The sequence below is a fragment of the Ursus americanus genome, chromosome 16 (assembly GCF_024610735.1).
Source record: "Ursus americanus isolate L20-20 chromosome 16, mUrsAme1.1.p, whole genome shotgun sequence".
Classification (NCBI taxonomy): domain Eukaryota; kingdom Metazoa; phylum Chordata; class Mammalia; order Carnivora; family Ursidae; genus Ursus; species Ursus americanus.
The window spans coordinates 47,654,066-47,671,621 of record NC_142142.1 but is presented as its reverse complement, the minus strand read 5'-3'; the positions used below and the strand labels follow the sequence as shown (position 1 = coordinate 47,671,621).

The window sequence follows — 17,556 nt, the reverse complement described above, 5'->3', positions numbered from 1 at the left end:
AGGTAGCCCTAGGCAGTGGATCTGCAGCAGTTTTTTGCATTCATATTTTATGTCCAGCCTCACATCCCTCCAACCCTACCCCTGCTTCATGCAGTGAAACAAACTCTCTCCCATGGAGCACTTTTAATCTCCTTTGTCTAACAGGACTTTAGCTCCTGACTCCCATTGCCTGCTTTGGATTTGGAGTCCAATGGTTCTGTGGTTAGTTGTATGCTTTGTATTTCTTTTCTGTGTCTGGTCTGTAGAAATGTCTATTATTTTTGAGCCTGTGCTATGTCTTCTTGGGATTCAACCTTTCATATTTTATTCATTTTACTCTATGTTTGGAGCAGAGGTGTATTAAAATGTGAATTTATGGAGTCATTTTGATCAAAGTCCTAATCATACTGATAAATATAGATCAAAATAATTCTTTTAACTGCTGTATGGTATTCTGTTATATGAATCAGCCACATTCTGTTTATCCATTCACTAGGTAATTTTGACAGCACTTGAGTTTAAAAAATAGTGAGTTAAAACAAATTCTATGACTTAAACCTTGATGAAATACTATATGAAAAGTACTAAGTTCAGTTCAAGATACTTTGCTATGTATGAAACGTGAGAATAAATATTCCTGGAGGTAGGTGAAACACAGAAGCTTGAAGAAGACGAGTGGGAAAACATCTATGGCTTAAGCTAAGTAAGAGAATGAGATCTATGATGGAAGATCATAAAGAGAAAAGGGAGGAGAATCCAGGAAGGAATCTTGAGAACTACCCATGTATAGATGGTCAGAAGAGGAATGAGAACCCATAAAGAGAGATTGAAAGGGGCATTTAAAATGCAGAAAGAAGAAGAGAATTTCTAGAACAGTATTCATTACTCTAGCAAACCATTGAAGTGATGAGAACCAAGACAGAATGATGGTATGAGAGCAAGATCTGAGTTCTACCTTCCACCTTCTATTCACCAGCTACTAGACTTTGGGTTAACAAACTGGCCCAAGTTACTATTATCTGTAAAATATGTAATAGATGGTCTCTAAAGTCCTTTCTATGTCTAGAACGTGATGTTTATGTGTTTTAATAAGTAGTATATTGGTGACCTTGAGAAAACTGTTTCAGTAGTGTGTGAAAGCCCCGTTGTAGAATGTTAAGGAAATTTCTTTGATATGCTGTGATATGATACCATATCGAAATGAGAGGAAGCATACCATAGCAAGAGAGATTAAACAACAGCAATCAGGTGCTTGGAAAATAGTTTGAATCCTTCATAATACCTTGGGAAACAAAGTAAACTAAATGAATATTTTTTTTCTAGTTATACCTAGGTGATTTGGTTCAACCAAAACAAATGAACCATCAGAGATTTTTCCTTTGTCACATTCCTTAAAGAGAGAGACGTATGTATTAGGGATTTATTTTGGAGTAAGATAGTCTTATTTAAAATAAAGACTCCAGTTGGTTCAATATGGGTCTGCATTTGAGGAACAATAGATGAACAGAATTGTTAGCTTAAGACTACTACACAAACCACCTTTGAGTATAACTCTAGGCAGTCGTAAGGGCCAGATACTTATTATTCCATTGTGGCTTAGGCACCTGCATAAAATGTAAATCTCATCACTTTTCTCTAGGATGTTCCTTGAGGTTTGTAGCTATACCTTTTATGGAAATGGAAACATGAAATCCAAATGCGGAAGCTTTCTGCTGCCTAAAAGCCTGGTCTAAGCTCACTTTAGTTCTCCAGCTTCCTAAATATTATGTAAAATATTTACTGTTTGTATTATTTAGTTTACAAGGCTACTCAGAGCTAAGAATCAGTTAACCTTCTGTCTCCATCCATCTTTGCGTTTTAGGTTTTATTCTAAATTTGCCCTCAGACTAAGATCTGTGGTAGGAAACTGCAGTCTAAGTAGTGTGTCAAGTCTTCATTTATTCGAGAGTCATAGACCTGTGACTGAATTGTCATTGAGGAAATGCTCTCAGGTATCTTAGGAATCAAGAATGAAAATGGGCTATAGGAAGCAGGGGCGTACCTCTCCCAGTCTGACTGTCGTGCTACTGAAATCTGCGCGTGTGTCACATTAGGCAGGTGTGCCACGGCCCAGGAGCGCCTCGTGTGTGAAGGCCTGCCTATGTGCCCTGGAAGTGGAGCTCCTCTCGCTCCACTAAGGTTGGCTCCATTCCCCATTCCCCTCTTTGTCAGTGCCACCTTCAGCCCCACTTTACCGGCAGCCTGTTTTCTAACTGCTCGTGATTCAAACCCTTAAAATTGGAAGAAGCTGTTATCTCAGTAGGTGTTTTTATTTAATAGGAAGAAAGAAAAAAAGCACAATGCCAGTTTTCCTGTGGTAGTGTCTTCACAAGGTTGCACCTCGTGTTTGGTTTCCGTTTATCATTCTCAGTTGCTCATGTGGTCATGTTGGTCTTTATGCCATGTGTAGTAAATTTTATTTCTCTTGTGACTGGTCATTTTCTGTTGGAAGGTCATGGTGGAATGGTGTTTAATATTCTCAATCAATACTTCTGTTCTCAATCAGATAGAAGTACTGATTGAGAATATTAATATAAATCAAGATTATTCGTTTTAAAGAATACTTAGTCATCAGAAACCATTTACCTCTCAAGACTATAGCTTTGGGGCTGATGATAAAAGCTCAGATAATACCAACTTTGCAGCTATAGTTCAGTTTGGATGGACTGTTGAATAATGAATAAAATAGCTAAACTGGAAGACTAGGAAGAAATTGGTTTCTGAAATTTACTGGGCATTTTGTAGAATCATGATTTCTTAGATAATACAAAATAAGAAAATGGGGATTAAACATATTATCTTAAAATCGTACTTTCATACTTTCTAGGGGCCCATGGGCGGCTCAGTCAGTTAAATGTCCAGCTCTTGATTTCAGCTCAGGTTATGATCTTGGGGTCATGAGATCAAGTCCCCTGTCAGGCTCCACACTGGACGTGTAACCTACTTAAGATTCTCTCTCTCCCTGGCCCTCTGCCCCTCCCCACCCTCTAAAAAAAAAAGTCCTAACTTTTACTTATGTAACTTCTAAGGGAGCATATTTAGTGTGTGTAGTGATATACAACTCCGATATTTTCCTTCATTTTTGTAGAATAAAGAATGAATATTTGTTCTAGCCCATATCAAAACTTTTATCCATATGGAAGTCTATTGACTTTACCTGCAAATTAATAAATAAACATTGATTTTAAGATTTAAACAAGTGGAAAGGCAGGTGAAGAAGTGATAAGGTTTATGGTACAAAATCAGGATGGAGAGTTATGAAGGAACCAAATAATGAAGGGCCTTTTATAGTCACTTAGTTTTCTATTGCTGCTTAACAAATTACTCTAAACTTAGTGATTTAGAACAATACCTGCTTAGGGTCAGAAGTGTGGGCACAAAGTGGCTTAATTGGGTTCTCTGCTTAGAGTCCCACAAGGCCAAAATCAAAGGGTTAGCAGGGTTGTGTTCATTATTGAAGGCTCTGGTGAAGAATCACCTTGCAGGCTCATTCAGGATGGTGGCAGAATTCTGTACTTTCTCCTACTTTCCATGTGGCCACCTTCATCTTCAAGCCAGCAATGATATAACAAGTTCTCTCATGCTTAGAATCTCCCTGACTTCCTCTTCTGCTGCTGCCTGGAGAAGCTTCTCTGCTATTAACAGTTCATATGATTAGATTAGTCCCATCCAGTGAATCCCCCTATCTTAAGGTCAATAGTGCAATATAATATAATATAATCTTGAGACTAACACCAGGGGATAAAGATTGTGGGGGGCAAAATTCTGCCTTCCACAATCATGATAAAGATTCAGCCTTTATCCTGATGGGCTTTGTGTGATTTTCAGTAGAGGAGGGATGTGCTCACGTTTGTGTTTCAGACATTCACTTTGGCTGTAATGTAGACAAGAGTCAGTTGGGGCCACGCTGAAGTTATGGGAAACCTTTGGAAGGAGTGTAATTGGGATTTGGTTATAGATATCAGAAGTCATGCTAGGTATGTTAAGAAGAAAGGGATTTAATACAGGGATTAGATGCTTAACAAAAATTTTTGGAAGGGCTGTGTCGCTAGGATTGCCTTAAAATGCTACCGCAGAACTGGCCCACCAATGGCACTGCTGCCTCTAGTAGGATCAGATAAGGAGAAACGCATGAAGCTGCTGTCCCTGGTGCTGGGTCACACCAGCTTCGCTGTGATCAGGGGCTTCAGCAAACTTCTGCCAGGGGTGTTAACTCTGGGAACACAGTGTTTGAACTGCAGTTTGGTAATTAGGGAGCCAATCCCCAAACTGTGCCCACACCATCTGCTAGATCCATTATATCTGTCCCCAAGGCTGCTGAATGTAACTGATAGAAGCCAAAGCTCACCTGCAAAAGAGTGTGGAAAAAGCCGTTTTTACCTTCCCAGTCTCAGCAGTACGAGAAGAAGGCATTCCAGAGGAGGCTGGAACAGATCCTGAGGAAGCTTATCCACCTCATGTTCTAGCATTCCAGGTTATTAATGACAGTGGCTTGAATTTACAAGACAAGTGGGCAAGAGAGGTGCACATAGATTCAGGAAATATTTAGGAATCAAACTGGTGGCACATGGCAACTGATTGAATCAGAATGGTGGGGAAGAGGGCTAGGAAGGAATCAGAATGACTGTCAAGCTACTATCGTTCCCTGGTGCCGTTTACTGACATAAGAAAGACTGGAAAAGATGGTTGGGGAGTGACAACGAATTATTTCTGGTTGTTTTGATTTTGAGAAAACTATGGGACCTTAGTGTCCTACTTTATAGGTCATTTAATTTGTAGATGGACTTGGCCAGTTGTAGCAAGTAGGCCAGTTTCTGCCTGTGGGTCATAATTTTGTGTACAAATCTGTTTATGGTTGAGATTAATTCAGTTGGCCATAGTGCCGAATATAAATAAGTCTAGAATTATATAATTATAAGTGGTAGTTTTATATTTAAATAGATTTAGGGTTTAGCACTGGTTCTTTAATCTCATTGTTGAGCTGTGTTTTTCTTTTTCAGAAGGATGCATGGGTGCCCTATTCCCTAAGTTCTTCTTGTTTCAGAATAGTTGCCTTTTAAATTTCTTTCTTTTTTTTTTTTTAAAAAGATTTTATTTATTTGTTCGACAGAGATAGAGACAGCCAGCGAGAGAGGGAACACAAGCAGGGAGAGTGGGAGAGGAAGAAGCAGGCTCCTAGCGGAAGAGCCTGATGTGGGGCTCGATCCCATAACGCCGGGATCACGCCCTGAGCCGAAGGCAGACGCTCAACCGCTGTGCCACCCAGGCGCCCCTTAAATTTCTTTCTGAACAAAACTTGGCGAGGTGTAATATACCTGGGTCATGCTTTCTAATTTATTTATTTGGTCAGCTGCGGCATTGTTTTGCTCCTCAATTTGTTTCACTGGCTCTGCAATCTTTCTTTTCATCCCCTTCTGTTTATCATTTGTCTTTGAGCTCCTGTTTTGTTATATGCATGCACTTAATAAGTTCTAGACCTCTTGCCTTCAATTATTTTTTCTTTCAAATTGAGTTCTGCCTCTGCGTTTTACTTACTGCGTATTTTTTTCTTTTATTCCGCTTGCTGTGGTATGTGCCTAGTTGCGGTATGTGTCTCCTCGCTTATGCTTAAAAGTGGCCACCTCTCTCCAGACCATCTCTTTACTGAAACATAGTATAAGTAAACTCTCCTTGACCCCTTCACCATTGTTTCTTTTGTCCCTCGGAGGCAGAGTTTGAGAGCTGGGGTATTACAATTCTACTTTTCTGTAGTCTGGAGGGAAAACATCTCTGCAGTCGGGTTCAGCTTTTATTTGGCCCCTTGGGTTCTGCTGTCTTTTCTAAAATTGTGTTAAATTATCGTAGCGTAATTTTACTTGTTTGAAGGCTTATAGTAGGAGATAGACATAGGAAAAGATACCCTTAGAGTCTGAATCATTTCAGTTTTTCAATGTGGAGCCTTGAAAAATTTCAAGTCCTGGTAATTTTGCTATTTGCTCGTTTGGGCTTGTTTTGTTTTCTTTTGTTCGCCTTTGCTAATATCCTGACATCCTGGTAGTGGGATATAGAGACTGCTAGTCCCCAAGTGTTTCCTCAGGCTTCCTCCTGGCTCACTCCTTAGCCCTTTAGCCCAATTTTCTCTAAATTGGGAAGTGTTAGCACACTCAGGAGTTTGCTCTTTATCTTCTGGCTCCGTAATGGATTCTGGGGGTTGGATCAGGATCTTTGCTTAGCAGAACCTCACAGTACACAGTTTCTGGTTCCTTTTGAATAACGCCTATCACAATAAAGCTATTCCCTCTCTTCTTTTGTTAATTGTTGCTGGTGATATTTTTACCCTTTTAAATAATACTGTTTTTGACACAAGTTCCGGGAGAAGATTCTGTAATCTCTTTCATCACGACACCATCTTTTTCAAGAAGCTCTAAATAGATTTCAGTCATTTATTTTCTAAAGGGGTATGTGTGTTTTAATAATGTAAATTCCAGAATAGGAACGTAATGTTCATTTTTTATTTGTAAGCAGACTTAGAGTTTACAAAGGACTTCTTCATCTACTATGTTGTATAATCCTCTTGACTGTTTTATAAGGTAGGAAGGGCAGACTTTTTAATCCCAGTTTTACTAATGAGGAACTGAGATACAAAGAGATTGATTTGATGAGTCACACAGCTAATTATAAGATGGAGTCAAGACTCCGAAGTCAGATCTTCTGACTCCAAAGCCGGTACTATTTTACCTTATCCTGTTACTCTCTTTAATGAAAATGATTACCTCCATCCTTACCCACACACATCTTACTACGTCTTTAATATTCCTACCAACCTTATCACATTGATTTAACTGAGTTAAAGCCAAAAACAAGGTGGGGGAATAATCTTACATGACCATTGTATTCTGATCCTGAATTAACCTCCGTATGTCTTGGTTATAATAAAGCTGGTATCAGGTCTTTTCATCATTTTTTCCTTCTCTGGTTTGTGGAAAATTGCTCAGCTTCCTCAGTAAAATCAGGCCTAAATCCTCCAAGGCTGGCAGTGGAGACAGGATTTTCCACATGGGAAACTTGATGTTGTGGGCCCCAGTTTCACCTCTATAACTCACTTTCCTCTTGGTATCTTTTGCTCTTTATCCCTGTCTTGATCAAGGAACTTGTATTCCTCGTTTGCCATTTGCCACTTTTTTCACAAGAATGTATTCCTTTTTTTAAAAGATTTATTTATTGATTTGAGAGAGAGTTGGGGGGGTAGGGAGAGGCAGAGGGAGAAGGGGAAAGAGAATCTCAAGCAGCCTCCCCCACCCAGTATGGAGCTCGATGGGGGGTTCACTCTGACGGCCCTGAGATCATGATCTGAGCAGAAATCAAGAGTCGGACGATCAACTGACTGAGCCACCCACGTGCCCCCACAAGAATGTATTCTTGACTCTTCCACAAAGACCTTGTATTATAGCCAATGAAACTACGCTGGAACATTCAAACAAAGCATCACTGAAAAAGCTGGATTAACAGTTTACGTACAATTAGATGTTGTTGTTGTTTATAAGTTGTCTTCTCTGGTGGTCAGAAACTGGCCTCCTTCCATCTTCCCATCTGTCACCAAGGAACATATGCTTAGATATAGGCCCTTGATGATGACACCCAAGAAAACAAGTTCGACAGAGTGAGGAGACCTCTCTGTAATCCTTGTGGTGTCTACTTTTCTAGGTTCTCCTTTCCTCCCTGAGTCCATTTTTCTGTAACGATTAACAGCAGGCATGGTGACCGTCTTTAGGACAAATTCTTCTCCTATCCACAAGGATGTGGTTTGACCGTGGCCTCAAAAGGGCCACCATATCAGATCACGGATGCACACATAGTTCATCAGGCAGATAGACAGATGGAGAGGACATTAGAATGGGGTTGCGGCAGTACAGTTTACCTATAGTCCTGAAGAAGTCCGTGGTTCATGTGCTAGTGGCTTAAGCTGACACTGTTCTTTTATCCTTCTAGGTATCATGAACTGATCACAAAATATGGGAAGTTGGAGCCTTTGGCAGAGGTGGACCTAAGACCCCAGAGCAGTGCGAAAGTAGAAGTCCACTTTAACGATCAGGTGGAAGAAATGAGCATTCGTCTGGACCAAACAGTTGCAGAACTAAAGAAACAATTAAAAACTCTGGTGCAGTTACCCACAAGCAACATGCTTCTCTACTATTTTGACCACGAAGCACCCTTTGGCCCAGAGGAAATGAAGTACAGCTCCCGGGCACTGCATTCTTTTGGCATTAGGGATGGAGATAAAATTTATGTGGAATCCAAAACAAAATAACCTCGACCAGCCTTGTAACAACACATAAGAACTTCCTGCAGGGCGTTTGTTTCCAATGTGGTTTTCTTTAGGAGGGAGAAGGCTGTTTTTGTTTTGTTTTGTTTTGTTTTGTTTTGTTTAGGTTTTGGGGGGTTTTGTATATTTTTCCCCCTAGGATGGGTAGGGGGCTGTTTTTGGTATTTTCTACCACAGATTTCTTCAGCTCAGCCAGCAGAATTGGCCACATCTCCAGTCCATGTGCCCTTCTTCGAGAAAGATGACCAAGAAATCACCGAGTTCTTACTGTGTTCACTGGGCTGTGTCTACCACTTGGTTATCATGACCATTTAGGTACACTTGTGGAGACAGCATGAACAGTGTGTCCCCCCTCCGAAGGGTAACTTGTGAGATTTAAATCAGGAGCAGAGATCTTGACCGGAAGGGCCAGCCCTTCTCTCCCCCCGTTCTTCTGTTTGTTCCTCCCTCTCTCCCTCCTTTCCTATTTTGGTTCAGTTTTTCATTTTGACTCGTGTCAGCATGTGTTTACCTAATAGTTTTATTCTGTCCATAAGTAACTTCTCATTTCTCAGTGTGGGCAATTTTTTCTTCATTTCTCCCTTTTGAAATAATTTTAACGTTTTACGTGTTTTTCAGCCTGACTCTGAACTCAGGTATTCCGTTAGAACTGTAACTCTGTTAGGATCTTGAAGAGGAGCCGACGGGAGAGTTAAATCTCCAGGAAGACTCGCTGCTGTCCTTGGCAACACGGGCAGAGCAGCCTGGTCCCTTTGTATGTAACCACGTCCGTTTCAGTGTCCCGCACACATGACGTCCACCCTCACTTCCATAACACGAAATGTGTCACATTCCATAGTTCTTTTATTTTGCTTGTCGAATGTCTTTCCTCATCTCTAGCTGTCTTTCTCATTACTTTAAACCATTGGGAATAGAGGCCTGACTTTCTGAAGAACCCAGGAGAGTAATGGATATACGTGCGGGGAGAGCAGGGAATTAGCCAGCAGTCTGTCCGTGGTGTGTGTGAGGGAACAGAGCAGGAGAGAAGTCAAGCCGTCCAGGAGAAAGTGTTGTGACTTTCCTGCCCGTGCAGTCATTTGAAGCCCTGGCTCTTGCACTTTGCATTAAAAGTGGGAAATCTTAATCAAAGGGAGTGCTGATTCCCAGTTCTTCCCTGGGATTCTGTGATGTCGTAATCGGACAGTCCTTTTTGTTTTACATTTCAACTTAGTTGCCCCTCCCGAAGAACGACTCTGCCTAATCTATGAGTAAAGTCTAAGTGTCAAAACTTCAGAATTGCCTCCAAGTCATATTTTTTGCAGAAGCTTATTTAAAGCACTTTTCTTTAAAAGCTAGTTCCTCACCTGCCCTGAAATCTTTGCGTTTGTTCTCGTAGTCCTTCGTTAATCAGGGTAACCCCTTTCTGTGATAGATGTCTTTCTTGGTCCGCCATGTTTACAGATGGGAGCCTCGGGGAAGACTCGGCATCACGAAGGGCAGGCTATGTGCACATGAAGTATTTTTCCAAGAATGTAATCATTATCTGATTGCATTTGACCTTTTGACCTTTGTTATGGGATTCCACCGCTCCTACAAAATTCTTTGATTTCTTATGAAATTTTTAGATGACTCTTGTAAATTCTTCACATCTGCGGAGTTGTGATTATTATTGCTACTTTTTAAATTTTTCCTATGCCATAACAGCAGAGGTTTACTCTCTTAATGCACTTCAGGTCCAGTATCTGTAAAGCCTTTGACCCAGGCCTACTGAGTCAAGTCTACATTCACTGTAACATTAAAGGTGGAAACCAAAGGGTTTGAGAAAGATGAATGAAGCCTGTTCTTCTGCCGCAGACTTGATCTTTCAAAATCACAAGAATGAGCAATGGAGATCCAGGCTGGGTAGAGACGAGAATAATTATTTTGCAATCACATTTTCCTGACAGATTTTTGGAAGCAGGAAAAGAGTGGCAACAGTGTCATGAAGATAAAAACTGTGGGTGCTTTGTGTATGCGCGCATGAGTGCAGACGAGTTTGAGAGAGAAACAGTGTAATTGAGCCCATCGCTTTTGTCAGCCTGGGAAACAGATGTACTCTTATTTTTTGAGGTTGTGTGACCCCTGACTGTCCCACAGCAGAAGGCAGAGCAAACACGTAGGTTGTGCTTTAATCGTAAGTGGAATGGTCACAATTGATAAGATATTTTATATATGACAAAGTTTTATGAGATGCTTTTTTACTATTAGAGACCTCTTCCTTCTGTTAAGACAGAACACAGTGTCCATCAACTGCAGGCATCATTCCTCTATTATACAGTTGCATGTCAGGGGAACTTCTCATCTAATTCAGTGGATGTGGGTATTTTTAGGGCATTGTAATTGATGGTTTTAATAATTGCTGAACAATTTTTGATTGAGACAAAGTCTAATGCAATTACCGGTCTTTTCGAGCTACAGAACAGAAGTAAAAGAGAAAAGCTATTTGAGCATGTGTACTTGTAGATTTATTTGGGCGGCTGAGTAAAGATGCTGCTTTTGAAATAAAATTGGTGCTGTGTAGACACTTGTAACCCAAATTATTTTTATAACAGGCCAAACAGAAGGAGACAAGAGACCATGGACCTTTGAGTCTAAAAGTTATGCATAATCGATGGCAGCAGCTTCTCTGTATTTTAATATTGGCTTCATCCACGTGCAGCGAGAGCCTGTTATTGGCATTTATAAGGCAAGATGCTGACAGAGCCAGTATTACAGATATGTTGCTGCAGGCACAGCGTATAGAACGTATCTTTTCTAAAATAGAAATTCTTTTCGGTGGAGAGAAAGGAAAGGAGTAATAAAAGAAAGCCAGATCAAAACCAAGGGATCCTCTGTGCCCCCACGTAGCTGTTGAAGCCACAACAGAAATCAGCTTTTGAAATGGAATTGTCGAAATATCTCAGATTGCTTTAAAGGAGGAAAAAAAAAGTTTAGAGTCTCGTGTCATTTTTTTTTCTTTTTTTTGATTCTTAAAAGTTTCTACTGTTTCTGCAACCTATTGCCACCACGTCCATAAGTACATGAGAAAGCAGCGGATATCCTATACCACCTCGTTTCTTTAGGACCTTTGGGTGAAAAGAAGCCCAAAACATAAGCTATGTATAACAGAGCCACATGTTATGATGCTATGTTCTAAAATTTTGTTCACTTAAAAAAATGCAAGTTCAGTCCTCACCAGGTGTTTCAGCTGTGTTGTCAAGTCAGCGGTGTCCCGACCAGAGAACACTGGTTGCACAAGGAACTGACCCCCATTCGAGGCACGCCGTTGATGGCTCTTCCTAACGCACGTGTGAGCTCGACTTGCTCCGTGACAAGTGCTAGGCTCTAGGGCATAGCAAACAGGAATACAAAATAATAGATTGTTCTAAGCAATGTCATTTCTGTTTATGAATTTGATTTTTCCCTTCATGTTAGATTGAAAACGCAAACAAACTGCTTTCTAGAACACCCAGAAGCTCTCTGTGTTACCAGATGTGTTGTGAACACTCTATTTTCATAGGTGCTTCCTTACTATAATATGTCCATTGTGGTGATGGAGAGGGACTGGGCTCTCTCAGGCTCTTTACTTGCCAGTTGTCTCCTGCAGCTAATGGAAATATATATTTTATTTTAGAATATAATTTAAACATGAAGGTCTATTCTTTGCACTTTTTATTAATACATATATATATATATAGATAATCTTTAAAAAAATTAAAAATCCAAGTCCACTTTCTCTTTGTGTTCTGATTTTTTCTGGAGTTCTGGGGTCAAGATATATACTTATTTTTATATAGCTAAAGGTTGACATCACTGCTGTGGTTGAGTCCTCTGGGGAAGTGGCCAAAGCTGGGACGAGTTGGACCATTTTGACAAATTTCAGTGAAATTTCACCAGTGAGAAATGAAAACTGCCAAACAAAGATTCGTGGGAAGCGTGTCATTGCTTCTGTGTTAGCAAATTTTTATACTTCTAACATGTTCTTGATACTCCCTTTTTATTCTCTTAAGGATAAAGACCTCCCTTTGAGATATTTGGCATCCTCTTTTTTGAGTAAGGATGGAAACCTCAATTTGATGCACTAAAAATTTACAACATTTTTCAAAGCGACACTTTTTTGCCTTCAGAAAATAATTTTCTATAAGAATTAGAGTTTTGGACACTTGAACCCTATCCACTTATCAATAATTTCTTGGTAAGCTATAATTAACCTGATAGTTAACCTTATATCAAGAACAAAGGTCCAAGAACTGTATTTAGAAGACAGAGTCCATTAACTTCTCTTTCAGTGCTCCAGAAGCTGTGAGTATCATGATTTGTTTAAATTTAAATATTCCTGCCTCTTACTCAAATTTCAGAGAGTATACTTTTAACTTCTATACTAAATGCTATGTAGTTAATATTTATTGTGAGCTTTTCCGAGTATACTTGCAAGGTAGACATGTCAAGACATCCAATATCCACTGGACTGAAAGATACCGTGACTCCCACCAGTTACTAGAAGGCATGGAAATCAGGAAGGTTAACCCTCAAGAAATGAAATCACATTCCTCTTTCCAACTCTCTTCTGAAAAGGAAGTTATCTGTGGTCTCCCACTTAGAAGTTCAGAGCTCAGATTCACCCAGATAAATTTTAAAACCTGTATCGGTCATTTCATCTACTTTTTTTTTTTTAAGTTTTTATTCATCAGAGAGAGAGAGAGGCAGAGGGAGAAGCAGGGTCCCTGCCAAGCAGGGAGACAGGACTGGGGGCTCCTCCCAGGACCCTGGGATCACAACCTGAGCTGAAGGCAGATGCTTAACCAACTGAGCACCCAGGCGCCTCCATTTACTTTTAACTTTTTAATGTCACCAGGATTTAAGAACTGAGTTAATCCATGAAAGGAATAGCATACTATACTGAACTCCCTAAAATATGATGAATTTTTTATTCCTCTCCTTCAAAAATTTGAGACTACCACTGGAAATCTTTAGCTTTTTTGTGTAGTTTAACAAACATCTATTAAAATGTTCAAATACATATATTTGCCTATATATATGAATATAATATACAGGAGAGGTTCTTGTGCTAGCCTCCCACCTTACTCTGAACTAAAAAGAACAACACAACTGGGGGTTTTCACTAGTACAGTTTAGCATTATTCTGCCGAGTCAGTGGCGTTTTTACAACTATATTTCAAAACACTGAAACAGTGACCTAAATAATAATTGATCCTAACAGAGCAAACTAAAGAAAGGAAATCAGTTCTTGAAATAAGAATTGCTAATAACTGTTTAATGTTTTGTCTTATGCTTTTCTTCAATGTGGTTTAGGCACCTGAATTATTTGCTTGCACTCTATTTGAAGGCACACATATTAAGAGGGGAGTAACAAACTCATAACCCAGGAGGAAGGAGAGCCGTAAGTGGATAGAGTTGCTGGTCGTATGAATCCTTGCCAGGGGTCCAAACTCACCATGTTTGTTTCTGACGTTTCTTCTAAACACTAATAATGAACATTTATTATCAATCAGGACCCATTCTAGATGCTCAACCCGTATTAAACCCATTTGGTCTTCATGACATCCCTATGAGGTTAGCACTGTGGTAATCCCCATCTTCTTACTAGTGAAGAGATTGAGACACAGAGAGGTTAAGTGACTTGCCAAAAGTCACACAGTTGGTTAGCAGAGCCAGGATTCAAACCCAAAGAATTTGGCTGTGGGGTCCATGCATTTGACAGCTATTATGTAGTACTTGCTGCTAAAGTTCTCCATAACCCTCCACCCCTGCACACGCACGTGTACACACACACACACCCCTTTATTGTCAGTCTTTATGTCTCATTAAAACAGATGTTCCTCAATATCCATTTGCTGAATTGATTTGCTCTTTAACAAAATCACTGATGTGGCTGAGGGCTCCAAATCCAAACTGGAGTTTGCCCCCATACCACGTACAGAAATGTGAGATGACCGTTGGTATGTACCTGCTGTCCTCCCTGCTCCTCTGATGTGCCACTTGGGCACTTGCAATGGGCACTGTTGACAAGAATAAACGAGACAGTGATATGATGCAAGAAAACTGAGAATTTGGTTTTTAACCTGAGGACATTCTAGAACCTTAAAACTTTGTTTCAGTAAACAGTCAAAGGTAAGAGAGTTCAGTCAGTTCAGACTCAGATCTCTATCAAAGAGGCAACAGTGTTGAGACTTAAAATGGGTGTTTATAGAGGGAAAAAGTTTTATAATTAAATGCAACCTGTTGCAAATGTTTTGTTACAGGAGAGGATGAGGCCGTCACTGCTATTGTTCCTCCTTAAATGTAAGTGAGCGCCTTGCGAAGGATATAAATGTTGCTTACAAAATAGAGGGGACAGGCTATCTATTATGGGCTGCAAGATCTAGATCTGTCAAAAAACTGCAATGCAACTTCAGTGTGTCAAATCTTACACAGACTCTTCATCCTTGAATGCTTCGTAGTCACTGTAAGTAATACAATTAAGGTGTTAAATAAATGAGAATAAGAGGAGGCAGACATCAAAAAATGCAGACAAAAGAGAAAAAATGTTATCTGAAATATCTGATATATTTGAGGGCAGATGTAAGCTTTACTCTGCTATTAAAGAGTAGAAGCGGGACATCATGAATTGCTTTGGCTGTGTTAAAATTTGGTTTGGTTTGATTTTCAATTTGTTTGCAAAAAGAAGTCTCTTCAAAAACCATTTGAATTCATTTTCTAGAGAGAAAATGTTCACATGGTTCAAAAATCAAACAACGTAAAGATGGTGTACATTGGAAAATCCCGCTCTAACTCCTTCACCTTTTATTAGTTTCTTATGTGTCTTCCCAGAGTTTACACAAATAATAGCAAATAATATATACTGTTCCCCTTTTATACAGCAAAGTTAGCGTATTATACACTAACATGCACCTTGCTTTTTTCACTTGAAATATATCTTGGAGATCTCTCCATAGCAGTACATAGGGAATCACATTGTCTACTCTGTTTGCAGTATTACACATAATATTCCATTTATAGACATAATTTATAATTTGTTTGACTCAAACCTCATTGATAGACATTTGAGTTTTTCTTCTCCCTCCCTCTTTCCCTCTCTCTCCCTCCATCCCAATCTTCCTCTCTTATTTACTATGTTAATTCGCTGCAGTAAACAGCATATGCTCTTTTACATACTTGAAATGAATCTGTAGAATACATTTTTAGAAGTGGGATCGCTGGATCAAAAGGTCAAAGTGTTTGTAATTTTGGTAGATATTGCCAAATTGTTCTCCATTACAGATACATAAAAAGAACTTTTTTTTTTTCCTGGCTTTATTATTTGTCACATGCCTGCAAAGTCAAAGACTTTACTGACCTTGTTCTGGATATAGGATTCCTGGTCTGTGCACCTAAGATAGGGTCCTCCCCAATTAGGCATGCAAAGCCAGGCACCTGAATTCAACACATTACAGATTTGCATGAGCCATGCACATCGTCTATCTTATGAGCCATCTTTCCGCTGGAATCTAATTTTTAATCATTGGCAAGATTTCACCTCTGCAGGAGAAGGTATATGTATTATTTATCCTTAACAATGTAGGAACATTTGTCTCAGCTGAGTGCTCTTGAAAAGTGATGGATTAATAGCCCTGATACCCTCTGCTTATTGTCTACAGGAAGCTTTGATCAGAGCTGCTTCTTACAGATCAGTGAAATTCTTTTAGAGGAACTACTTGGTACTACGTGGTGAATAGGGAATATAGTGTGTCCGCACTCCCCCCACCCCAGCTTTATTGCTAATGTGCTGGCAGGGATGTTAGAATAATGCCAATTGTGAGCTTTTTTGGTTATATGAGTCCTCTTAGAATTTAACTATTTCAAACTCCTTGGCTAGATACAGGTACTAAAGTTGCTTTCAGAAAATATCTTTGAGTGCTTATTTGGATTTCAGAGATGACCATCTTTTATTAGATCTTAGATCTAGAAAATCTGGCTGATTAGTCAATAAACATTAGTGTCATTCAATGTCGTTTTCAAAGAGCCAATGCCATTTTTTCTTATAATTAAACCGTATTTCATAGCTTAGTCCAAGCTCAGTGTCTAGAATGAGTAAGGCCAGCATGAAAAGAAATACTACTTAAAGACAAATAATATTAATTCTTTAAAAAACAGGTCCCAGATCATTTGTGCTACAATTTTAATTCCTGATGTTTTCAGCTTGCAATTAAGTGATTATTACCATGATATTAATATATACGAAGAAAATTTAGAGATAAATTTTACATCAGGTTTTTGTTTTTTGCTTTTTACTTCGCTTTGGAGAAACAAAACTACTGAATGGCTTGTACCAAAAGGCAAGATATAACAGGTGGTGTTAAGGATGTGGAGGAAAGGGAACCCTCATGCACTGTTGGTGGGAATGCAAACTGGTGCAGCCACTGTGGAAAACAGTATGGAGGTTCCTCAGAAAACTAAAAGTACCAGTACCATAGGATCCAGTAATTCCACTTCTGAGTATTTACCCAAAGAAAACAAAAACATTAATTCAAAAAGATATTATTGCAGCATTATTTACAATAGCCAAGGTATGGGAGCAACTTAAATGCCCATTGATAGATGAATGAACAGAGAAGATGTGGAATATTACTGAACCATAAAAAAGGGAAAGCTTGCCATTCATGATGGCACGGATGGACTTAGAGGGTGTTATGCTAAGTGAAATACGACAGAGAAAGACAAATACCATATGATTTCACTTATATGTGAAATCTAAAAAAACAAATGAGTAACTACAACAGAGAGAAACAGACTTATAAATACAGAGAACAGGGGCACCTGGATGGCTCAGGTCATGATCCTGGGGTCCTGGGGTCCTGGGATCGATCCCCGCATTGGGCTGCCTGCTGAACAGGGAGTCTGCTTGTCCCTCTCCCTCTGTCCCTCCCCCTGTTCATGCTCTCTCTCTCTCTCTCTCTCTTTCTCTCTCCCTTTCTCTCTCTTTCTCTCTCCCTCTCTCTCAAATAAAAAGATCTTTAAAATTAAATAAATAAATACAGAGAACAAACTGGTGGTTGTCAAAGGATAGGGGGTGGATGAAATGGGTAAAGGTGATTAGGAGGTACACACATCCAATTATAAAATAAATACATCATAGAGATTGAAAGTACAGCATAGGGAATATAGTCAAAAATACTGTAATACTCTTATCATGGTGAGCATTTTGTAATGTGAATAATAGTTGAATCACATTGTTGTAC

General features: G+C 39.5%; 1 protein-coding gene across 8 annotated transcripts in view; it reads left to right on the top strand.

Annotated features, from left to right (window-relative positions):
• Window positions 1-12,053, top strand: part of TBCEL (tubulin folding cofactor E like) — a 74,884-nt gene extending 62,831 nt beyond the window's left edge. For all 8 annotated transcript variants that reach the window (XM_045797996.2, XM_045797993.2, XM_045797995.2 and 5 more), the window contains one exon: window positions 7,987-12,053. In XM_045797996.2, the coding sequence (XP_045653952.1) occupies window positions 7,987-8,305 (319 nt within the window). In that variant the 3' untranslated portion in view covers window positions 8,306-12,053. The remainder of the gene's footprint in view (window positions 1-7,986) is intronic.
• The last annotated feature ends 5,503 nt before the right edge of the window (window positions 12,054-17,556 follow it).